Source organism: Corythoichthys intestinalis, chromosome 14 (assembly GCF_030265065.1).
Source record: "Corythoichthys intestinalis isolate RoL2023-P3 chromosome 14, ASM3026506v1, whole genome shotgun sequence".
In the NCBI taxonomy this organism is placed as follows: domain Eukaryota; kingdom Metazoa; phylum Chordata; class Actinopteri; order Syngnathiformes; family Syngnathidae; genus Corythoichthys; species Corythoichthys intestinalis.
In genome coordinates this window covers 49,331,005-49,356,877 of record NC_080408.1, presented here as the reverse complement: position 1 = coordinate 49,356,877, position 25,873 = coordinate 49,331,005, and the positions used below count along the sequence as shown (strand labels likewise).

Here is a 25,873-nt window from a genome sequence, read left to right as displayed (position 1 = left end):
CTAAAAGTCACCACATTGGAGCCGTTTACATGGTGACGCTGCGTAACTAAAGCCCCTTTCAGATTTATAACCTGGTAAATTCCTGTGAAGGTGACACGGGATTTACCCGTGTCATGGTTTTGCGACATAGGGATACAGTATGTCATGGGAATTACCGGGTTGGACACTTTCAGACTTGTTGCACGTTGGCGACTTTTTTAGTGATGTTATAACCTGGACATTGGCAACAAAATAAACCACACGTTTCCAAAGATGGACGATGGACTGTCTCTTCGTCGGCTCTAAGATCCAGTACCAATTTAAGTTTGTTTTGTTTCCAGTTTGATTTTGCTATTTTTAGTTTGCCATGTTGATAATTGCGATGAGTTTTTACTGCTTTTCGTCTAACGGCGAAGAAAGAGGCCCGCCATTATATTTGTCATCAGCCTTTGCCCTGTGACCCGGGAATAAACACTACAACTACGAAGGATGGATCAGTTGATACAAATCACTTTTGTAACCAGAGAAGGATCATCTGACCCTAATCTGCATATCTTTTGTGAGCACTATGGTCCTCATTAGTCCCCATTCACACTCACCAAACCACAGGGTTGGATTGCTCCAGTTAGCATCTTGAGTGTTTGCAGGGCAGGGGTGCCTTGGCTGATGGAGAAGGGTAAACTGGGGTTATTCTAGCTGGCCTGTTGTCACTTTCAAGCCCAGAAGACAAGTTGTGGGGGAAAAGCCACCATAAAATAGACCAGGGTTCACTAAATCCGGATCTCGGTGCCACTTTTCCTGTCGTGTTTTCCACGTCTCTCTCCCTTAACACACCTGAATCAAATGATTATGTCATCAGCAACCTCTCCAGAAGCCTGATAATGATCCTGATTATTTTGATTCAGGTGTGTTGGAGGAGGGAGACATGGAAAACACGACAGGAAAAGTGGCACCGAGGTCCGGATTTAATGAACCCTGAAATAGACCAAACTACTGACAAGATGTGACTTTTCTTTTTAAGTGTTTACCTGTCCCTTCAGCTCTTCCAGTTCCATCCTCTGTGTAAACCAAATAGAACATACTAGTCAGGTTTTCTTTATTTTATTTTTTTAAACTTCAGCCATGGAACCATACTGTGGTCAGACTTACAGTATGTCTCACATATACTATATGTGTGTGTAAACTGTATGGAGACAGAAAGGTGCCATTAGATAGTTGTCTGAGGCAATGAACACCTTTAGATGTCATTTTCTCCCCCCCTTCCAAATAGGCTTGTCCAGTTGGACAAAACAGTTGTTGCTTGTCAGACAGTGGACTGCTCAGGCAGGCAATCGGGCGGACAACCTTTTTACATATTCCAAAAACTGCAGTTTGCCTATATGTAATGTATACCGGAGCTTGTGTTTGCTGTGACAGAACAGCTGTTTGAGCTGCTGTGGAAAGTTCTTTGATCATTGTGTGCTTCAACATAATAAACTGTTAACCTTGAAAACTGAATGTTGGACTTGTCAAGACAAAGTAAAAGTGCATGATGGGATTTGTCTCTCCTCACGCTGGAGAGACTATGTCGCTCGGCTGGCCTGGGAACGCCTTGGAATCCCGCCGGAGGAGCTGGCTGAAGTGGCTGGGGAGAGGGAAGTCTGGGCTTCCCTGCTAAAGCTGCTGCCCCCGCAACCCGTCCCCGGACTAAGCGGAAGATAATGGATGGATGGATGGATGGATGGGATTTGTCCCAGATGTTCTAACACTCAATTTTCTAAAATGTAGATAGTCTGGTTTAGCTACAGTTCTGGATGCTAGTCATAGTTTCATGCCACATGGCCATCTCATCATTTTAACACTAACCCAGGAGTTAACATGTCTGGATTTGCAAATATTCAAGATGCTAATTGCAGCTATCCAGAGTGAACCCCCCACCCCTTCACACCTAGAATGCTTGATTGCTTGTTTGAGTGGTCTATGGTTTGACAAAGCCAAGTAGTCAGTTTGGTATTGGGGTCATTTGACGCCTGTCTGGTATTTCATTATAGCTCCCAAAAACCCGGTAGTTCCAGTGTTAAACGCCTGCTTTCACACATGCCGCGTCCCGGGTAATTCCCTTATGTCATAACAGGACGCGACCCGGTTAATGTCCGTGTCATCTCCGTGTAAGTCGATGCGGGAAACTGCTTTCAGACATAAGGGCTACCAGTTTAAATCCTGAGATTTAAACTGAGAAAAGCCTATGTCTGAAAGGGGCACAAGACGCAACGATCGTGTTGTGGAATGGCCTCGCCTTTACACGGTGACTGTGATGACAAAAACGGAAGGCGAAGACGCAAACTTTTGATTCCGGCCTCCAAAGCGAACTATTCGATTGTAGGGATTGCTCCGCAACCATATGAATGGAACGCTCTCGCCATCGCTTCGAGTGGACAGGTATGTTGTTTTTGGGCTGAGGAGGTTATTGTCATCATTGGCTGTCGCCTTGTAAAACTACACTGCCCCCTACTGCCTGGCATGAACACTACATCATTTTTACATAGAATTGCGACATCGTTTGAATGGAGACAGAAGTTCACAGAACCAAGACAGAACCATGTGAATGCAAACGTGAAATGTGTTGTATTCTTGGAGTGTCACCATGTAAACGGCCTCTTAGATATCATACTTAACTAGTGCAGGCAGTCCCCGGTTTACGAACGTGTTCCGTTCCTGCGCTGCCGACGTAACCCGAATTTCCATGTAAATCAGAATTAACCCTTTAAGTACCCCTAAATCTCAAAATAATTATCCAAAAACATGCATTATACGTCATTGTACCGTCCTCTCCAAGACGTTGGTGCTAAGTCCCATCTAGACAGCGAGCGAAGCTCCGAATTGACGATAACAGGCTTCCATGTGGTTTGCTGACTTTATTCAGCTGCTCATGACATCAACACTTGCAGAATAAAACTAAAATAAAAATGAAATTATGTTTCTTTCATCTTCAACAACAGCAATTCAAATTTGTGTTTATAACTAGCTGTAATAATAGCTGCAATAACAATCCACACAAACTGTTAGTATGTATCAGTTAGAGTCTGCACATTATCAAAAACAATCACATATACTCCGCCCAATTATTTGACCACAATTGAAAACGCACAATAAACAGTACAAAAGTTGTTATATGCAGGTGTTGTCTCTGTGGATGTTTCACAAGCAACAAATGTGCGCGCAGGCTCGCAGCTGTACTCTATCCCCTCTTTCTCACTCGGCTACGCAACTTCTTCCTCGTGTGTACATGCGCTCTAACTCACATGCGGAAGCACTATATGCTGTATGCTTCCTACGCCAAAATAAAAGCATGCATCACAAAACAAAAGGCAATATTATTTAAAAATAAAAATGACTGGTGGCAAAATGGTGAAAGTGACTCTGGCGTCGTAAAGTCGAAATCGCGTAGGTCGGGTATGTCGTAACCCGGGGTCTGCCTGTATTAGATTTTAAGATCTTGACATTTGAGCAAATATATGAATGCTGCTGTGATTTCTTTTGTTTGCACTCGATAGTTTAAAGTTACAGTACTACTTGATACATTGAATATTTATGGCAAGTCAGTTTAATGTAAATTGAAAAATAAAATGGGGTGGGGGGATTTTTCACCAAATAAATGATAAATGCATTATATCGTTGCATATCGATACCGCGATGCAATATGGCACTGCTGTGTAGTGTGAAACTGTTCTCGCATATGCAGTGAATTGTTTGTAATTGTGATCATATTTTTTTTTTTTGCACGACCGTTGGTGAATTTGTTGTCACGGGATGAAATTGATTTTGCACTGAAAGTACTACTGATAGTAATTGTAATGAAATACATTTATGCATTTTCCTTGTTAACTCATTGGCTGCCATTGATGGTGCGAGATGTCCAATCCATTTGAAGTGGGAGGTAGTTAAGCACTGAACCCAAAGTAGTCTTGTAGAAAAATTAGGACACCCCATTAAATATTCACATATTAAATGTTCACATATCAATGTCTGATCTTTTTTTTTTTTTTTTTGCAATTTAATCTAGAAAGTGATTCCATTACAGGTTAACAACAAAAAATAACATTGTTTTACTCATTAAACCAAATATATAAACAAAAATGCATATTCTAACTGAGGAAAAAGTTAGGACACCCTACCACCTAATAGCTAGTGTTACTTTGACTGAAATAACTTGAGTGAGACACTTTTTTGTAGCCTTGAAGTCTTTGACATCGGTCTGAAGGCTTGCCCCACAACTCAACGCAGAATACTTCCAGCTGTAAGATGTTTGAGGGGTTTCATGGATGTACAGCCCGTTTCAAGTCACTCCACAGCATCTCAATGGGATTAAGATCTTGGCTTTGACTCGGCCATTCCAGGATTCTCCATTTCTTCCTTTTCAGCCTGTCCTTGGTCGATTTGCTAGTATGTTTTGGGTCATTGTCATGTTGCAGGGTTCAGTTTCGCTTCAGCTTTAGTTTTTTTCACAGATGATCTAACATTTTCCTCAAGCACTCTCGGATGCAAGATAGAAATTCATTGTGGATTCTATGATGGTGAGCTGGCCAGGTCCTGCTGCAGTGAAGCATCCCCAAACCATGACACACCTCCTTGCTTGGCGGTTCTTTTCCTTGGAATGCTGTATTGGGTTTACGCCAAATGTGTCCTTTGTTCTGGTGTCCGAATAGTTAAATTTTAGATTCATCTGTCCAAAGAACATTATTCCAAAAGTCCTGGTCTTTGTCTACATTCACTCTGGCAATCTTCAATCTGGCCTTCATTTTCTTCTTGGAGAGCAAAGGTTTCCTTGAATGTTGGGGTGCCCTAATTTATTCCACAACAGAAATTGCATTTATTTAAATTTAGTTCTATCACTTGAATCTCTCAAGATTGTTAAAATTGATATTAAATATCCCAAGGGCATAGGTTTGGTCAAAACATTGGTAGGGACGATATAACATATCTGCATGTACACTTTTTGATAAGGATGGGACATAAATAAGACCGAACAGATTGGGTGAACGAGGGTAGGGGCTACCTTTTTCACAAATATCAACCTAATTAATTGATATGAGGAATCAGGGGTGCTTATTATGTCGATCAAGGTCGATAAGTCGATCGTAACGCTAGTGTGGGTAGCTTGCGGCATCCAAAAATATATGTACATAGTAAGTTATGATTATGTTGTGTGTATGTTGAGTTGTGTGAGCAACATATGAGGTTATGCAGCACGTCACTCTATATAAGCAGCTTTTTGCTCACGTTTTTCTGCTTCTGTAGTTTCCAGCAGAGTTCACTACATTTCTTAGTTTAATTAACGTTAACAATAGAGCTGCAGCTATCGATTATTTTATGAGGCGATTAATTGATGAACTAATTAGTTTGAATAATTGAGTTATCGGATAAGGAACATGAAAAATTAAAATACCTGAGTTGAGTCTCAAAATGGTATTAAAAAAAAATAAATGAGGATCTATGCACAACAAAAGAATAATTGGCTAACTTACATAGCAAAAAATGCTATAAAATGCTAACGTTTTTTTTTTTTTTTTTTTTTTTTTACAATGCTCTTAACAAATGGTTCAGACACACATTTCCACAAAAAAACGGCTAAATATACATGTAAACTAAATTACGAATGCATTAAAAAACCTTAGCTCAAACAAATCTTAGCTTACGTTGGTCTTAACCAGGAGGAGTTGGATTCAGCCTTTTGAAATGAGGCGGACCAGAGGGCAGTGTATCCACCCTAATCAATAAAATGAAATGCAAACACTTTCCAAATAAACCATTACAACACTATTTTAATTAAACGAATACTCGAAGCAACAAAATTCAATTAGAATATTTTTTTCTAATCGAATACTCGAGTTAATCGATTAATCGTAGCAGCACTAGTTAACAGTAGAAAATACAAACAGAAGGACACTTCTCTCTAAACAGCTTCCAACTTGAGTTTTGCAGGTTAGCAAGTTCACACAGTTTAATGTTATGCTAACTCTGATGCAGGTCAGACTTTCAGTAGCAAAATTATTGGTGTGTTTCCCACCTCGACAACATTGGTGTCTTTTTAAATTACTTACTGTGGCTGCTGCTGGTCAAAAAAAAAACTTCTTATATCCCTCCTCTTCGAAGGAGGCGGAGGAGGCGGCATGTTGTCGACATGTATTTCTGTCGGGGTTTTGTGAGTGTGAGTGTGAGCGTGCGTGTGTTTGTTGGGGCTGGTTCAAGTTATCAGCCAATCAAACGTGCGTTCGGGGGGGGGGGGGGGGGTTGATGGACCGGCCAATACCGAAGGTAAAAAGGGCTAAATGTAAGTTTGAACATAATGAAAATAATTCACTAAATAACGGTAGGGTCAACTCTATCCTTACAACATGTGGGAAGACGATCTATAACAGAACTCATTATATAATGCATATAAACTTGCTTAAAATTTGATGGGGACAATTTGAGCATCCTGAAAAGTTGGTAGTGTTATGTCCCTGCCGTCCCTATGCAAACCGACGCCGTTGAAATATCCATATTACCAAAGATGTGAGAAAACACAGAGGCTGCCATAGGATGTCCTAATTTTTTCACATGACTGTATCAACTCCGCGAAGTTACCCGATTCAGACGCAAATTTATTCAAAAATGATGTCATTCGTTTGTGCTGCTATTGTTTTTGAGATATTAACAATTCTTTTATTGGTCTATCTGGGGTCAACCAGCCCCCATTTTGATTAAAAATGGCTAAAAATGATGTCAATTGCTTGCGCTGGTTTGTGCTGCTATCGTTTTATAGATATTGAGATATTCATTTCGAGTGATGAAGTCAATCGCAGCACCACGGCTGACGAAGTGTACCAACTCTCTCAATAACAGGGGTGTTCCAACTAATCGCGCAAACGTAACACAAATGAATGGCTCCATTTCGGTTGAATTTTGCAGTAAATGGGGGAGCTTGAGATATTAATTTCGATTGACGACGTGACCCGCAGCTCAAGTACCACAGAAATCCAAGTATCCACACTCACCATTGCGGTCTATAGCAAACGGTGTGCCAGCAGTGACAATCTCATAGTTGCAAATCTGGCTGTACTGTGGGGAACAATCCTGGTCCCAAGCCTCCACCTGTGACAGCACAAAAGATGTAATCAGCAGCTGCAGGCTACCAGACTGAAGATGTTAAAGGCGCTATGAAATACTGCAGCAAGTACTTAAAAATGATAGCACAGCATATTTTGGACAAAAATCCATCCAAAAAGAGGTGACAGAAAAGGCTTAGTAATGAATTTAGACCCTAAATGGTCTTCCTTTCTCAACTGCCTTGGCCCGGTCCCACTAAAAAATATTCAAATGGAAGATGATGTGACACCCAGAATGAGGTGCAGATTTCTGAAAGCAGGCTATCCAGAGACTTTCTAGTCTCTTGTTGCCGTGTGAGCGTTTGGTCATTCTGTCAACATGTACCATCTAGCAAGAGCAGCACTAGAAAGCTACACATAATCATCAGTTCTCGTTGTGACATTATAACCAGAATTGCTGAAAAATGTTGCCTGACGCATTGTTTTGGGTGGAATAGCGATGAAATGGTTTAAAAAAACAAAAAGGCCAAATTTGTTTTCTACATGGAAAATGACATTAGTGCAGTCATTTTCATTTTTGGGCCGGTGTCTGGAGAAATAAGTAGGTTCGGAATTCCTAAATTAAATGGGGTTTGGTGTCACTACACAGGCGCGAACTGCGACTTTACGTATTTTACACGTACACGGGAAAAATAGGTATTGGGTGAAAAATAAGTAGGAATTGCTGACTACGGTCAAGCCCGCGGACATTCGTCTTCCTGTGGTCAAATGAGCCGACCCTAAAATTAGCGCACCCGCGTAATCAAAGCATTGCGGTAAATGCATTCCGACCGAGTGGCAAGGCAGTTGACTTCTGTGTGCTCGCACTGTTCCCAACTCCCAACGCCACCATTCTCATCATTTCACAAAGGAAATAAAGACGAATGAGTGCAAAACCGCTCCATCTACATGTACGTTATGCACGCTATCATGTTAGCACAATATTATGTGACTCCCGTTAGCAACAGGTTGTGTTTGTAGATAGTAGGTTACAGTTCTCATCTTTGTGGCACTGTAAATCCACAAATCTGAATACATTCTGGCTTGGTGAATATTGGTTGGTGAATATTAGTAGCAAATTTCTCTGACTACTCCCATACTCATTTTTGCTGTACCGATATTTAGTAAAATGAATTAAAAGTCTTGCATGTGAGCTTGAATTAGGTTACAGTTCTCATATTTGTGCAACTGTAAATCCAAAATTCTGAATAAGTTCTGACCGAAGTTGGTAAATACGTAGACTTCATAATGATATTGACGGGACACGGGACGCGGGGCAGATTAATTGGGGGCCTACTTCCGTCAAAGCTGACCGAGTGGAAACACAGACAAAGAGCTTTTTACGTTGAAAATTCTTGTGAATAAATGCGTAAATCCCTCAATTCTTTATAGATATGGATGTAAAACAGTCTTGATTCTTGGTTAAAAGCTAAAAAAAAAACGGGGAATTAGCATTTATTTTACGTAAATATGTCGAATGCGCTGCTAGTCTTTAAGTCAATATGGTGCCGCTTTACCACAACAAAGAGTTTTTTACGTTGAAATTCTAGTGAATAAATGCTTAAATCAGTGAATTCTTTAGAGATATGGGCGTAAAGCAGTCTCAATTCTTTGTTAAAAGAGCAAAGAACCGGGCAGTTAGCATTTATTTTACATAAATATGTCGAATGTGCTGCTAGTCTTTAAGTCACTGTGGCGCTGCCTTACCATAATAAAGTTTTTTACGTTAAAATTCTTGTGAATAAATGCTTAAATCCCTGAATTCCTTATAGATATGGACATAAAAACAGTCTCGTTCCTTTGTTAAAAGAGCAAAGAACCGGGGCGTTAGCATTTATTTTACGTAAATATGTCGAATGTGCTGCTGCCGCCTCATGAAAACAAGAGGTTTTTTCATTGAAAATTCTTGTGAATAAATGCTTAAATCCGTGAATTCTTCATAGATAAAGATGTAAAAATGTCTTGATTATTGGTTAAAAGGATAAAAAAAACTGCAGATAGCATTTATTTTACGTAAATATCGCAAACTACGACGCCATTGCCGTAGCGGCTAATTTCTCCCATTGACTTTTTTTCCTCACCTTTCAAAATGTTAATCTTTTTTTTTTTTTTAATTGCCTTGAATCCTCGAAAAAAAATCACTCGTGAGACAATCCTTCCTGTTTGAATACGGTACAGCTTTCGTACTTTTTCAACCTAAATCCAGTGTTAGATCACTGCGTGCGTGTGTTTGAGAATAACTCCTCTTAATGTGGGGAGGCCCCCTACTTGAAGGCAAGGCGCAGTGTATGACGGTTGTGACCCGTCAATATCGTTATGAAGTCTATGGGTAAATATTAGTAGTGGACCTCTCTGACGACTCACAAACTCAAAACAATGCATTTTTACTGTATTTATATATATATATGAATATTTAGAGATTTTGAATTAAAAGTCCTACATGTGTACTTTGTTTAGTTTACAGTTGTCTAATGGTTTATGCATGTTGTAGTTTACAGTCTTGTATCAATGACCTGTTTGCATTAAAAATCACTACATGGTTTATAATTACTCCACTGTTGTAATTATTTTACTCTAGGCTAGTTAAGAGTTCAGGTTATTGTGTACTAGATGATTTTTGTCCAAAACAACAGCAAATGTAGTTTTTGTTTTTTAATCAAGGTACAGGTGCTTGTGTTGCGGGCTGGATTGCTTCCAACACCGTGCATTAAGTAGGCAGGTCTTTCAAAGACTCCCGGGCCACTCCATCCCACCCAGTCCGACCCTGATGCTCACCGTTCCATAGCATCTACAGTATATATCAGGTTAAAGTCAAAGCTGTCAAAGACAAAGCCAGTCACTTCATTTTGTGTGGATGGCAAAAGTAAATCACGCTCTTCGACGTCATATTTTTTGCTTAATTAACTTCTAATAAAATTTTAGGGTTCTCAATGAAAAATTAAAGACTACAGAAATCAGAGGGGTCTTTTTTTTTTTGCTTTTACGAAAATCATGAACAAAAAACAAAAGAATATATACGTTTTTTTGTTTTTTTGTGTGTTTATTCTCATGAGCAAAATATAAAACTTTTTGCTCCCCCTTTGGTTAATAAAAAAATGTAAATAAAATAAAAAAAGAACCATAGACATCATCACTATTGACGTGTCGCTTCGTAATTCTTTGCGCGACACCTTATCAGAGGGGGCCAAGCTTTATTTAGTAATAGCCGAAGACTGCACACGCTCATGTCAGATTTAAGCTTTGATTTACTTTCGATTGGATTTAACTATGAAAGTTGTACCGCATACAAACAGGAAGGATTGTCTCAGGAGTGATTTGTTCGAGGATTCAAGGTAAATATTATATTTTTCGCACCATGAGTGCGTAATTGAAGCATTTATTCGCAGGACTTTTTCTACTTTGTTTACACATGGAGGCTGCTAATTTTCGTAACTGACTAGCCTCATAGTTTACTTTTAACCAAGAATCGAGACTGTTTTAAGTCCATATCTATAAAGAATTCAGGGATTTAAGCATTTATTAACTAGAATTTTTGCCATAAAAGCTCCTCTTACGCTAGGCAGCCGCTAGCCTCATTTGCTAGCATAGTAGCATGGTAATTTGTCAATATACGTAAAATAAATGCTAACTGCACGTTTTTTTGCTTTTAACCAAGAATCGAGACTGTTTTACTTCCATATCTATAAGGAATTCTGGGATTTAGGCATTTATTCACCAGAATTTTCGCAAGAAAAGCTCCGTTTATGCCAGGCGGCTGCTAGCCTCATTCGCTAAAATAGTAGTTTTGTACTTCGTCAATATACGTAAAATTAACGCTAACTGCACGGTTTCTTTGCTTTTAACCAAGAATCGAGACTATTTTACGTCCATATCTATGAAGAATTTGGGGATTTAAGCAATTATTCACAAGAATTTTGCCAGAAAAGCTCCTGTTACACCAGGCGGCCGCTAGCCTCGTTTGCTAACAGTAGGCTAAATAGTGTATAATGATAATAAAGGGCTATTCTATTTTATAATAAGTTGTGATTACATATAGAATTTATTAATAATCTTTTTACATATTCTTTAGAATTTATTCTGCATGTTTTCCTCAAGTATTACGTTTCTGATGTTAAATTAGGTGATTTATTAGCTGTTGAAAACTTAAGTAAATAAAAAAACAATTAAGTTGCTATTTTAGTCAAAAACTTACATGATATATGTTAAATATTGCTATTGATCCTAAAACTGTAGGTGACTATCTCTGCATTTGGTGATTTTTCTGTGTAAAATCGGACACTTTTATAGCCATTTTAAGTTGTGTTATACTTATATAGAAAATAATTAACCAGGATTTTATAAGGGAACGACTTTTTTGATGCCGCTGCTCTTGGAGACTCACATATGGCTAAGGTAGGTGCCTGTTTTGGTTTTAGGTCAGTAGCAGCTTTGGTTTTGTAAATATTTGAAGTTTTTGAAAATAGGCCCCGTAAGAATCTGCCCCGTTTCCCGTGTCATGTCAGGTTATGAAGACTATGAAAGAATGTAAAAGAGCTGTCAATACTTTAAACCAAAGTTGTATAGAAGCAAAAACAAAGACATGATTATGCTTCTGAGTGTACTTTAAACACAGAGTTGGAAAAGTACCTGCAAAATGCTGTCATAGATCTTGCCTTCAATGACTGAAGCCTTGTATAGAGGCTCTCGAAACACCGGGCAGAACTCATTGACGTCATCTACTTGAATGTGAACCACAGCCCTATGAAAAAGAAAAAAGGAGGAAGAGTGGGGACATGTAGTTTGGTATTGATTGATGGAGGGAAAAGAAAGCAAAGACAGGAAGCAAAGAGATGGATGGAGAGAGCAAAAATCCATTTGAGATGATCAAACTTCATTAAGACCTTTTTTGAAGGGCTTTCTTGACTCATTCACTGCCATTGAGCAATCCATTTAAACTTGAAAGGCCGGCATCGAGTGATTACGTTTCAGTGTCCACTTTTTAGGTACGGCTCTCACGCTTCACACTATTCGCTTAAAATTGTGAGTTTAACACCTTGATGCCTGAATACATGGGCGTCACCAGACATGTTTCACTGGGGCACGTATCCCAGTATCTGCAGAGCCACAGTATAAATTTAACCGGTAAAAAAAATAAATACTGTGGCCGATTTAATATGATCGTGTTTTAGCTAACTGGCTAGGCTCTCACTGAAGAGCTTTGTCTAATATTGTGTTAATACACGAGCGTAGGTTTGGTCTCAATATTGTTAGGGACGATATAACAGCGTAACCTGCATGTACACTTTTTGCTGGGGACGGGACATTAATAAGACCAAACAGATTGGGTGAATGGTGGCCAGGGCTACATGGCTAGGTTCATACTGCAGGTCTTAATGCACGAATCTGATTTTTTCGTGTTTTCCGACTCAAGTGAGGCATTAACTTAACGGTCTGAACATGAGAAGTCGCCATTTTAAATCCGATCTTGGTCACTTTCGTATGTGGTTCAAATCCGATCTGGGCCACATTTTTCCAGAATGTGGCTGGCGGTCTCAACTGTCAAGTGTCCCAAATCGGAATTCATGTAGCAATGACGTCAGCAAAGAGTGAAAGCGGCAGGCAGGACGGCAGCGATGTACGTAGCTGTGCATTAGCTTCTAGCTTGAACTCTGCTTTTAAGCACGAAGCGGGCTTGACCGCAGTTATAAAAAAGACATAAAATGAAGAAAAGGATGAGCCTGACAATTTTCGATTTTCATTCTGTGCGCTGAACAAGAAGTATTTCATTATTGATTATATGGCCGAGTCGGGGCAAACTGACGCACCCGTGTCATTTCATGCACACACATAAAGGCCTATGTGTGTGCATGTATGCATTCTATCAGTCCATATAAACTTTGAATATAAGACTAAAGGGGATTATTAATGTCTGTTATTTGTGTCCTCATTTTGGAAATCAAAATATGATCACCCTGGAATGACATACAGCTAGCATGTGCAATTTGTTTTGATGCTTCTGCGCATGCGGGTCACTTTGCCGAGCGCACCTCGGACTGCAAATTAGTGCGCATGCGTGATACTTGAACTGGCTCAATGGACAAAGGCAGTCTGAACGGGCACGCCAAAAAAAAAAAAAAAAGATATGAAAAAAAATCGGATTTGTACATTAAGACCTTCGGTATGCCCATTTGTCATCAATACGACCCTAATTAATTGATAGGAGAAATGATTAATGCAAAATAGATCTGTATTGACTTATACTATCTTCCACAGTACAAATTTACAGTCTAACATCCAAATCTGATATATATATTTTTTAAATCTGGTCGAATAATTTTCTTCCATCTTGTTTTGAGTTTTATAGGCTAGTTACCAGATTAATGCATTAGATTCCACTTACTTTTAGTAAATATTACCATTTGTTCTTATTAAGCCTATACATCTAAAAGTCGGTCATTTTTCACCTAAATCAAGAAAAAACTGCTTACAAATAATGTTTTGAACAATACTGTTGAATTATGAACATTTTTGACAAACAAGTTTTTTTAAAATTAGGTATAAGTAAATATATAGGACTGTTCATCTTATTTTCAGCTAGCTATTTTTCTTATTTCAAGAAATCTGAGTAAAATTTACTTGAAGCACTGGCAGACAATTTCACTTATTTCTAGTAGATTTACACTGAAAACATGGGAATTTAAGGTTGTTGGTTTTTTTTTTTTTTTTTGTCAGTTTTAAGGAGGTTGGTTTTTGCAGTGCATATGCATTGGTTCAGATGATACACCGTACGATTCAAACCTTTGTTTTCAAAAACTACTAAAGAAACATTTTGAAAACTTCCAGAATAAATGTCTGGATTTTATTAGCAAATCTTAATTGCATTATTTAAACATAAATTATATTAACATACACAAGAAACACAAATTGTTAAACATCATTTAAGTATCCAGGAATGCAAAAAAAAAAAGTCTTAATACCACTCAAAACTGTCTGTCTAAATCAATTAAATACAAGTCAGGTAATGACACCCCCAAAAAAAAATAAAATAAAAGTGAGTATTCCTTCAGGAAAAACACGACTGCTTTTGTCCACAAGCTCTGCCAAACTCAAAAAAAAAAAACAAAACAAAAAAAAAAGTCTCCTTTGGGCTGCTTTAAGACCACATACGCAGACTAAAAATGAAAACTGTGGAGAAGGGGTAAACCTTGGTTCACTACATTTCTTACAGCTGAGCAGAGTTCACTATATTTCTCAGTTTAATTAACATTAACATAGTAGAAAACACATACAGGTCTCCTAAGCAGCTTCCTACTCAGGTTAGCAAGTTCACACAGTTTAATGTAATGGTAATGCTAAACTGTGATGCAGGTCAGACTTTCAGTAGCAAAATTAGTGGTGCCTTTCCCACCTTCACAACAATGACTTTTTACATTACCTACAGCGGTTGCTGGCCCAAAAAAAAAAAACTTCTAATATCCCTCCTAGTCGAAGCGGGCGGAGGAGGCGGCATGTCGACGTGTAACGTAATTCTGTACTGTGAGAGTGTGCATGTATGTGTGGAAGGGGGGGCGGGGTCAAGTCATCAGCCAATCAAACGTGTGTTTGAGAAAAAAAACATGGACTGGCAAACTCAGCAAGTGAAAAAGGAGTAAATGTAAGTGAAAATAATGAAAATATTTCACTTAATACTGGTAAGATCAATTCTATCGTTACAACATATGGGAAGACAATCTAAATGACTTATATAACTGAACACATTATATAATGCAAATAAGGTTGCTTAAAAGTTGGTAGTGTTTTGTCCTTACTGTCCCTATGCAAACCTACACCCTTATGTGGTATATCAACTGTATCAATACTGGTGCTATTTATAGCTATTTGTTTATATGACCAAAATGAATAGGATCAATCTGTAAGAATAATTGCCTATCCATAGACATCATCACTATTGACGTGTCACTTTGTCATTCTTTGCGCGACGCCTTATAAGAGGTGGACGATGGCACACTCTAATGTCGGATTTAAACTTGGATTTACTTAAGATTGGATTTAACTACGAAAGTTGCACCACATACAAACAGGAAGGATTGTCTCAGGAGTGATTTGTTCGAGGATTCAAGGTAAGTATTATATTTTTCGTACCATGTGTGCGTGATTGAAGCATTTATTCGCAGGAATTTTCTTCTTTGTTTACACATGGAGGGGGGTAATTTTCGTAACTGACTAGCCTCATAGTTTACTTTTAACCAAGACTCGAGACTGTTTTACGTCCATATCTATGAAGAATTCAGGGAGTTAAGCATTTATTCACAAGAATTTTTGCCAGAAAAGCTCTTTTTATGCCAGGCGGCTGATAGCCTTACTCGCTAACATAGTAGCATGGTACTTGTCAATATACATAAAATAAACCCTAACTGTACGGTTTCTTTGTTTTTAACCAAGAATTGAGACTGTTTTACGTCCATATCTATACAGTATATAGTGTATAATGATAACAAAGGGATATTCTATTCTATAATAAGTTGTGATGTATATGGAATTTATTAAATATCTATTTACCTATTCTTTATGATTGATATGTTTTCCTCAAGTATTAAGTTTCTGATGTTAAATTGAGTGATTTATTAGCTGTTGAAAACTTAAGAAAAAAAAAATTAAGTATGTTAAATATTGCTATTGATCCTGAAAATATTGGTGATTTTCTCTGCATTTGGTGATTTTTGTGCATCTAGTGTAAACTCTTGAGACTTTTATAGCCATTTTAAGTTGTGTTATATAGAAAATAATTAATCGGGATTCTATAAAGGAACAACTTTTTTGATGCCGCTGCTCATTGAGACTCATATATGGCTAAGGTAGGTGCCTGTTTTGGTTTTAGGTCGGTAGCAGCTTTGGTTTTGTAAATATTTGAATTTGAAGTTTTTGAAAATAGGCCCCCTACGAATCGGCCCCGTTTCCTGTGTCATGTCAATAGGTTATGAAGTCTATGGTCTATCTTTGGGAGATAACCTCTAAAAATGTTGTTTGCATTTTATTTGTTACAGTCCCAGTAATCTGTAACAAGATATATTATTATTTTTATTTATTTATTTATATTTGACGCAAGCAGCATTACTCTTGCAAATGGATATTACCGTATTGGCCTGCATATAAGACGGTGTTTTTTGCATTGAAATAACACTGAAAAAGAGGGGGCTGTCTTATATTCACGGTCTAGACATTATACCCATTCACGACGCTAGATGACGCCAGATATCATTGAAGCGATGTTCTGTCATGACAGATCTCAGCTACTCTCCCCATTCACGACGCTAGATGGCGTTAGATATCATTGAAGCGATGGTCTGTCATGACAGATCTCTACTCTTTTTGGGTTAACCAGTTTGCATTTTTTATTGCAATGTTTTTCCTTATTCAGATATTTTTCAAGACTACAGTTACAGTTAGACTTCATTTTGATGATTAATGCAGTTATAGCAATTATGTTGTTTTATCACAATAGATTGGTTAATTTATATTTCAAAAACCAGAAGCCATTCATTTACGAATGTGATTGCACTTTAGTTTACATATTTAAATGTTCAGATATTAAGATTTGAATGAGGCAAAATAACATGCTTTTTGTCTCAAATATATCGTTATTATCATTTGTTTCGGATGTACTGTAATTATTTTCTGTACAAAAATTAATTTGGTGTTCAAAAAGTCTTTTTTCAAACTTCTTTCAAACTTGAAAAAGAGGGGGTCGTCTTATAATCAGTCTTATATTCGGGCCAATACGGTACACAGTTATTGGATCGCAGCAAGGATAAATCAGAACGCAGTAATGAAAGAGGTAATGTAGGTAACCCACCTAGGCAACATAAACCACTTTTAGGTCACAACCTACTAGTTGAGAAACACTGATTAATTGCATAACAGTTACAGTGATATATCCCAAATTCTGTCCAGACAAAGTAGAGCAGCAGAAAGTAGGAAGAGGTCAAGAAGAGATGGAAGTTGAGGAGCATGAGCAGAGGTGAATTAACTATCAACAATCCAATTATGATTTTGAATACTGATGGCTGAAAAGCAAAAAACGTTTTTCTTTAACAGAAACTTGTACTTTGGTTTGATTACATAAAGTTTAAAGGGATATTTCCAACTTTTTATGATAGATAAGTGCCAAAAAAAAAAAAAAAAAAAATTGCTTGCTCGCCACTGCCCCAGTATTAGGTCTACTGTCGCCCGTTTCCAATAATCAGGATCGCTTTCAAGCTCCGGTGTGTTAAAGAAGGGAGACAGGGAAAACTAGACTTGGACTGAACAAAATCCCCAGCCCCACCAGTTTATACGCACACCAAAACACACACCGTAATAGCTTCAATCCAATATATCCAGCAGAATATAAAGACGAAGTAATCATTCAAACAAGTTTTCCTTTTCCGTGACCTTCCCTGTAACTTGTATCCGAGGACGCGCATCTGGCAAATTAATGACATTAGCTTAATGAGGCCTATTTAGAATGTCATGCAGTGATAACGGCACGAACACACACACACACACACACATACGGACACTGCGCCATTCATCTTCCGTCGGGAAAATTCATCTCGGAGCTCCCCGAGCTCATAAATTTCTTTCTACCTCTTCATACCTGCGGCACCGCCGGCCAAATTTTCGCAGCTTGTTGTGTATGAGTGAAGCGGCGACAGCTTTGATTTGAGGCTGTCAATGCCAGACTCCATGTCTGTCACTGTCAGTCACAAAGGACGACCGCACGCAAACCTGTCGACACCACTCAAGTGACAGAGCGCCATTAAAAGGAGGACGCCTTCACTAGCAGCATCATAAGTACAGTACTCTGGCTGCCACTGACAGCGATGGATGTCACATCCATTTTTACTGATAACAACCCCTTAATTCGTTCTAAAAACAGACAAATGCGTTTTTTTCCCTTTTTTTTTTTTTTTTTTTTTTTTTTTTTAATTAAACATGTAAAAAGTCATAAAAAATAAATTAAATGGACTATTTCCTTTTGCTTTACTTAAAATACATATAGTTTATTTTGGTTTTTTTGTTGTGCTAATTTACACACATACACATACATGCATGCATACATATACAGTGGTACCGCTACATATGAATTAATTTCGTCCTGTTTTTTACAGTGCTGGCCAAAAGTATTGGCACCCCTGCAATTCTGTAAGATAATGCTCAATTTCTCCCAGAAAAGGATTGAAATTACAAATGCTTTGGTAGTAATAGCTTCATTTATTTTGCTTGCAATGAAAAAACACAAAAGAGAATGGGGAAACAATTAAATCATTATCATTTTACACAAAACTCCAAAAAATGGGCCGGACAAAAGTATTGGCACCCTCAGTCTAATACTTGGTAGCACAACCTTTAGACAAAATAACTGCAAACAACCATTTCCGGTATCCATCAGTGAGTTTCTTACAATGCTCTGCATGAGTTTTAGACCATTCTTCTTTGGCCTACTGCTCCAGGTCTCTGAAATTTGAAGGGTGCCTTCTCCAAACTGCCATTTTCAGATCTCTCCACAGGTGGTCTATGGAATTTAGGTCTGTATTCAAGTCTTCAGACTTCATAATGCCATGCACACGGTCAAGCAGTCCAGTGCCAGAGGTAGCAGTGCAACCCCAAAACACCAAGGAACCTCTGCCATGTTTGACAGCGGGATAAGTGTTCTTTTCTTTGAAGGCCTCTTTTTTTTCCTGTAAACTCTTTGTTGATGCCTTTTTCCCAAAAAGCTCTACTTTTGTCTCATCTGACCGGAGAACATTCTTACAAAGCGTTTTTGGCTTTCTCAGGTAAGTTTTGGCAAACTCCAGCCTGCCTTTTTTATTTGTCTGGGTCAGAAGTGGGGTCTTTCTGGGTATCCTACCATAGAGTCCCTTTTCATTCAGATGCCGACAGATAGTACGGGTTGACACTGTTGTACCCTCGGACTACAGAACAGCTTGAACTTGTTTGGATGTTAGTCGAGGTTCTTTATCCACCATCTGCACATCTTTCATTGAAATCTCTCATCAAATTTTTCTCTTCCGACCATATCTAGTGAGGTTAGCCACAGTGCCATGGGCTTTACACCTATTGATGACACTGTGCACGGTAGACACAGGAACATTCAGTTCTTTGGAGATGGACTTGTAGCCTTGAGATTGTCCATGCTTCCTAACAATTTTGCTTCTGAAGTCCTCAGACAGTTTGTTGGATTTCCTTTTTTTCCTCCATGCTCAATGTGGTACACAAGGACACAGGACAGAGGTTGAGTCAACTTTAATCCATTTTAACTGTTGCAAGTGTGATTTAGTTATTGCCGCCACTTGTTATGTGCCACAGGTAAGTAACAGGTGCTGTTTATTACAGAAATTAGCAAAACATCACATGATTTTTCAAAGGGTACCAATACTTTTGTCGGGCCCATTTTTGGAGTTTTGTCTGAAATGATAAGGATTTCACTTTTTCTTCCATTCTCTTTTGTGTTTTTTCATTTCAAGCAAAATAAATGAAGACATTACTACCAAAACATTTGTAATTGCAATCATTTTCTGGGAGCAATTGAGCATTATCTGACAGAATTGCAGGGGTGCCAATAATTTTGGCCAGCACTATAAATATAAATGGTTGCATGTCGAGCATGATTTTTCTCATGAGAATACGTTATTATTTGATGAATTCGTTCCACAGCCCAAAAACCTACGCTAAATCCTTCGTACATAAATACTGCTGGTAGAATTACAAATAGCCATGACACATAGCAAAACAAATAAATTACGAATAAAAATATATGAATACAAATCGGAATAATAATAAATAATAGTGATGTAACGAATCGGGTTCCAACGTGGCCATTGTGTTTCGCATGCTGTTCAGACAGAAAAGTGTGGTAGACATTAGCTGTGTGGCGCAAGTTCTGAAAGGGAACCTCAGATTTAAAGACTTGTAGGCTCTAATAAGCCAAAAGTGTTCTCTTTTACTAAAATGCGTTATTAGAAACACATAAAAACTGCCATTGATTTAAAAATCTATAATATTTAGCACATGTTTTGACCTGCGGAGGGCGCCATGTTTTTACGTGCAATGGACGCTCAGGGTGACGACACAGATTGTCACTGTCACTCGACGAATACCACCAGGTTACTGCAATTCCTTCTACGCGGCGAGACATCCAACACATGCGCTAATCGGTTAAAAGTGGTGTACTTACTTTTTGTGTTTTTATTGAGTCTTTTATTACCTTTTCATTGCCTCAAAATACTTTTTGCATGTGTTACCCTCTCATACTTTTAAGCCTTGTGTTGTGGTCGCTTTAAGCAGTTTGTTGATCTGTTGACCACATTAGTCACGTAGCATATTTAAACCACCCTTTTTTTATTTTACAACGTTTAAGTATTTCTTAAGGCATCTTTAGTATGTTCTGTCTGTATGCATCTAAACCAGCGGTCTCAAACCGACTCCACAAAGGGCCGCAGTGGGTCCTGGTTTTTGTTCCAACAGATCCAGCACAAACAGTTCAACCAATGAGGTTTCTACTAACATAAGCAGCACCTGATTGCAATCAACTGATTACACTTGTAAGAAACCAGATTGGTGAAAAGGTATTTGTCTCGTTTGGTTGGAATGAAATCCAGTACCCCCTGCGGCCCTTTGAGGACCGGTTTGAGACCACTGAAACAAAACAAGCTGAAAGCACACGGTAGTACTTTCTGCGTCAAATTCGCTTCTTGTAGACGTTTCGCCGGTGTAGCACATTTTTAGCCTGGTACACCAGACTCAACGCTGTTCCAGCTATTGAGTCTGGCCACCATTCCCACGGAAACAATTTCCAGGGTGGAGCAAGCCACAGCAAACAGACAGCGGAGTGGACCAATCAGCGACGGGCAGATGTGACGTTAGTAAAATGGCGACGGCAGGACGAGGGACTTGCGCGCGGAAGTAAACATACGAAGAGAGCGGAGTTTATTCGACATGGCTAGCGCGAGACAGACTGTTGTCAATGACTCGTGTCGATGTGTTTTTGGTCATTTAAAACTGATTTTACCGTGGATTGGAACATATTCTCGGCTCTGCCGTTCACCATCTGTGTTGCTGAAGAGACGACTTTCGACGCGCAAAAGTGACGTTGCTCGTGAAGAACACGTCACGCAAATAAACGAATCTGATTTGTCGATTGATTTTGTATCTGCTCGAAAAGGCCGTTAATGGGATGGTTCCCAGACTATTTCTCTCAGTGTTTGAAAAATACAGGGAGAATAGTCTGGCAGAGCCAGGCTAGCACATTTTGGCAGAACACCGTTTTTTTTAACTCTCGTCTTGTCTCATCCCGTCTTTCCTTTTCATTTGCTTTTGCTGAAAATTGAAATATTGACAGTAATGTCATGCATGTTAAAGTTCCTTTCGGGTTTAAATTGAAAGATTGAAATGTTTATGTCGCTAGAGTCATACTCTGGAAGCTCGGCAGCGTAACCGCCCTGCCATGTCAACAACAATGGCGACTACTACTACTACTACTAGTTAAACTAATTTTACAAATTGTATAAAGACGAAAACATCAAGAGGGGTTTCAATATCCAATTATTTTAACTCATAATAACGTTTATCGTTTAAGAACTACAAGTCTTTCTATCTGTGGATTCCTTTAAGTAAATGATTGAAATCCTGATGAAGCTGGCAATTTCCTTGCCGGTTACAATAAACCGGCAATAAAAAGGCGTTTCTATTGTCACCTTAACTTATAGAGAAGTGGTTCTTAACCTTGTTAAAGGTCCCGAACCCTTTGGAATGAGATAAGCATTTTTAGAGCATTTTTCAAAATTCACTCAAAAATGATGTATCTAAGCTAGCAAGCTAATAATTTAGCAAATTCCCGTTCAGAATTCTTGTTATTTCGACAGCATTTTTTATAGCAGGTCAAAATTTTAGACCACGCTGCCCATTGGTCTTTTGTATTCCCTCATACCAAGTGAGAGTCAACCTTCCACTGAGAAAACCAGTTGATCTTCCCTTTAGTTCGAGGACTAGCAGAAATGGATTAAGCCTGTAAATTGGGAGCAAACCAATCCAAAACCTGGTCTAAAAAAACAGCGTACAAAAACAGGGCTCTGCGTTTCTTTACCTTCGCCGAACCCCTTAGATTTACTCACCGAACCCCTGGGGATCGAACCTAGTAAATCGATCGAACCTAGGTTCAGAACCACTGTTATAGAGACTGACGAACGGAGGTCGGAGACCAGCGATATTGTCTAGCCAGTTCACTCACACACACAACGTGCTCATATTTTTTTGTCATTTCCTTCTTAATTTCAATGGTAAGAGTCACCTTTTTCCTTTTATTCACCACCTGCACCAGTGGCGCTGAAAATGGGGTTATGAGGTGTGGTGGTTATGAGGTGTGGTGGTGCTGGTGTTGGTGAGGGGAAAAATCTCATTACTATCGCTTAATTGTAATTTTTTTGTTACTGTCACATTTTCTCCGATACAGTATGTTAGATGATAAATAATCGATCCAAACAAAGAAAAATTGTGGGGAAAAAAACGTTTAAAAGGGTAAATATATGAAAAAGTTCATCTCGACCACTCCTTGATGTCTGCGATTTCTCAATCACGGCCCTTGTTATATTACCACGTTTTACCCATAAAATCCCCGAAAAAATCAGCTGTGGCCATTCACAGCTGTGTCTTGACACTCAGTGATACATGCTACATGGAGTTTTTGGACCGAATCAAGGTAAGTAGGTGATAAAATTTCATTAAAGTCATGGCGTCTGCAATTCTGCTCCGCGTGCTCTCAGCTCCAGATAGGGTTTTGCTGTTTAAAATTGTTTTTTGTTTTTTTAAATGCCCTCCTGTTCAAAATGTTTCTTCCCCCAGAAAATTGAGATTTTAAGCTATCCAATGATGTATCACACATGCATATCTGACAATTTTGACATTTGGCCAGTTTATGAGTCTCAGAGCGGAACTTCCCATCACCTGAGTGTTTTCCGCCATATATATAGTATATGAACTGAGTGTCACTGACGGCGCAAGACAATTTTCCCCTCACAGTCAAAAGGGATTGAACGTCTAGCTCCGTCAATTGTAGTCAATGAGTGCCCCAGAAAAGTATAAAACTGATTGCCACAAAAACAAAACACAATTTCCATAACTCTTGACTATAACATGAATATTTTGTTGTCCAATATTATCAACTGAAGAATTTATTTGTGTAACTTCTTGACAACTTTATCTAAATGTATTTTGTCCCCAAGTCATTTTTTTCTTTTATCCCACCTGAAAAATGATAAGTCACTCATAGAAAAATATAACAGAACAATTAACAGTATGTGACAGCTTTAATCGTCGGTCTGACGGTCGCCCTTGTTGTAAGTGCAGTTCCATTGTGCGGCAAACAGAGTTTTTGACAACGAAACAAAAGGAACCCACGAAGACTTCAACAGAGAAGACAAACACATTATGATTGGAAAAAAATAATTATACCATTTGTCATTTTGCACAATTCTTGTCAAGTTGATATGTGGGGAATAGAAGTTATTTTGAAATTATTTTGTTACGGTTTTGACATTGAAAAGGTTTTGTCGTCAATTATTTTCTAGTTAGTGACAGTGAATTACCATGTTTCAGTGCTTTTTCATGTTGGACTATGCATACTATAAATATTAAGAATATTAGGAATACTTCTAACTACTGTATGAGTATCTAAAAGCAGATGTTTGCAAATATTATGTTTGGAGTCAATAGAAATAAAAGCAGTCTGCTTTCTTCAAGATCTACAGAACTCTGAGAATTATTTCATCATACTTTTTAAATAAAAAATAATACTACTAAAATAATAAATAAATAAATAAAAAATAATAATAAAATAAATAAATAAATAATAATAAAAATAATAAAATAATAATAATAAATAATAATAAAATAATAATAATACTTAAAAAAAAAAAAGGAAAACTACACAATTCAAGATAAAGGTAATAAAGAGAATATTTACATACTTAAAATATAAATATAGACTGTTTTTGTCCTTTATTGTTTTATTAATTATAAATGTTAAAGAATAATTCAAATAAGAGTAGTTAGTTATGTAACACATAAAATATATATATTTTTAAAAAAAACTGTTTTTTCCTCTTTTAAGATGTAAAAAACATTAATAATAATAAATATAAAAAGAATATTTACCATTAAAACGCTAAAAAAACAAGGATTTGGACATTTGTAAGATTTATATGAGAGACTATAAAAAATTTACTTTTAAAATATACAGTATATTTAAAATTTTTTAAATTGTGTTTTTATTATGAACTAAAACTGAAAAATATTTCTAAATAAGAAAATTATTAAAATGTTTTTTTAAAACTTTTTTTTTTGCCTTTTTCATTACAAATTCAACAATAAAAAAATAAGTAACAGAATATACATTTATTTACTTTAAAAATATATATTACCGGTATACATTTTTAAATTTTAATGTATTTTATTTTTTTATTATGAACTCAAACTAAACAATAATTTAAAAAAACAGAATATACATTTATTTACTTACTTTGCTTTTGTATATTCTATTTATATATTTATTGTTAATTTTTTAATGTTTTAATTAGTTTTTATTTTTTACTATAAACTCAAACTGAAAAAAATAAAAGCGAAGCACCTCCGGGAGTTATGCTACTTTCATGTGTATCAGGAGATCTGAGATCCCAAATTGGAAAATCGTTCTGATGTGTTGTAAAGTCGTAATGTGGAATAAAAACATGGTTTCTACAAAGGATAGTAGCCCATTGTAATGATCCAACAATACATGACAAGTTAAGTGACTGTCGGGCGCTTTTTATAGACACCATGTAATTATTTCTTCAATGACTCCAACAACAAGTGAATGCAGCATCAATATTACTGTGCGTGTGCCAAACTGCCAATCATATAGTCGATGGTCCAAATGACATTTTTCCACTTGCTTTACATTTTAGTGCCAGATGAACTGCCCGTCCTTGTTCTTCGTTTTTACCTCTGTGTTGATGCTTGTTTGGTTGCCTATTCCAATGAATTCTGTATTTATATGGTTCAACTTTAGGGCTGCAGCTGTCGATTATTTTAGTACTCCATTAATCGGTAAACCATTAGTCCGAATAATCAAGTAATCGGATAAGGAACATAAAAATTAAATTACCTGAGCTGAGCCTCAAACGCTATAAAAAAAATAAAATAAATGAAGATCTATGTACAGCAAAAGAACAATTGGCTAACTTACATCGCAAAAGTCTGCTAGATTAAATGCTATAAAATGCTAACTTTTATACAATGCTCTTAACAGATGGTTCAGACACATATTCTCACAGAAATAGCCTATAAATTGAATTACGAATGTTTAAAAAAAAAAAAAAATAGCTTAAACAATGTTGGTCTTAACAGGGAGCACCTGGATTCAGCCATGTGATTTGAGGCAGACTAGAAGGCAGTGTATCCACCCAAATCAATAAAACTAAAGGCAAACACTTCCAAAATAACCATTACAACGTCACTTTAATTTAACGAGTACTCAAAACAACAAAATCTAATTTGAATATTTTTTTCTAATCGAATACTCAAGTTTATCGGTTAATCGTTGCAGCAGTATTTAACTTTACTCTTTTGGTATCAGGCAGTTAACTGCGGTAAACTACTCTGGTCGCAAATAGAAGTCGCGAATTAGCTGCCGTCTTTTAGCTTAGTGGCTATGAATACAAAGACATTTAGGCTAAATGCGATTTGAGTGAGAGGCCCTCACTCAAGGGCTTTGCCTAATATTGTGTTAATATGGT

The 25,873-nt window shown here is 37.5% G+C and overlaps 1 protein-coding gene across 1 annotated transcript in view; it reads right to left on the bottom strand.

Annotated features, from left to right (window-relative positions):
• clstn2a (calsyntenin 2a) overlaps window positions 1-25,873 on the bottom strand; it is a 369,961-nt gene that overhangs the window by 115,274 nt on the left and 228,814 nt on the right. The window contains exons 4-5 of the mRNA XM_057857289.1: window positions 11,712-11,823; window positions 6,996-7,092 (exon numbers count right to left, since the gene is read on the bottom strand). Of these exons, the coding sequence (XP_057713272.1) occupies window positions 6,996-7,092; window positions 11,712-11,823 (209 nt within the window). The remainder of the gene's footprint in view (window positions 1-6,995; window positions 7,093-11,711; window positions 11,824-25,873) is intronic.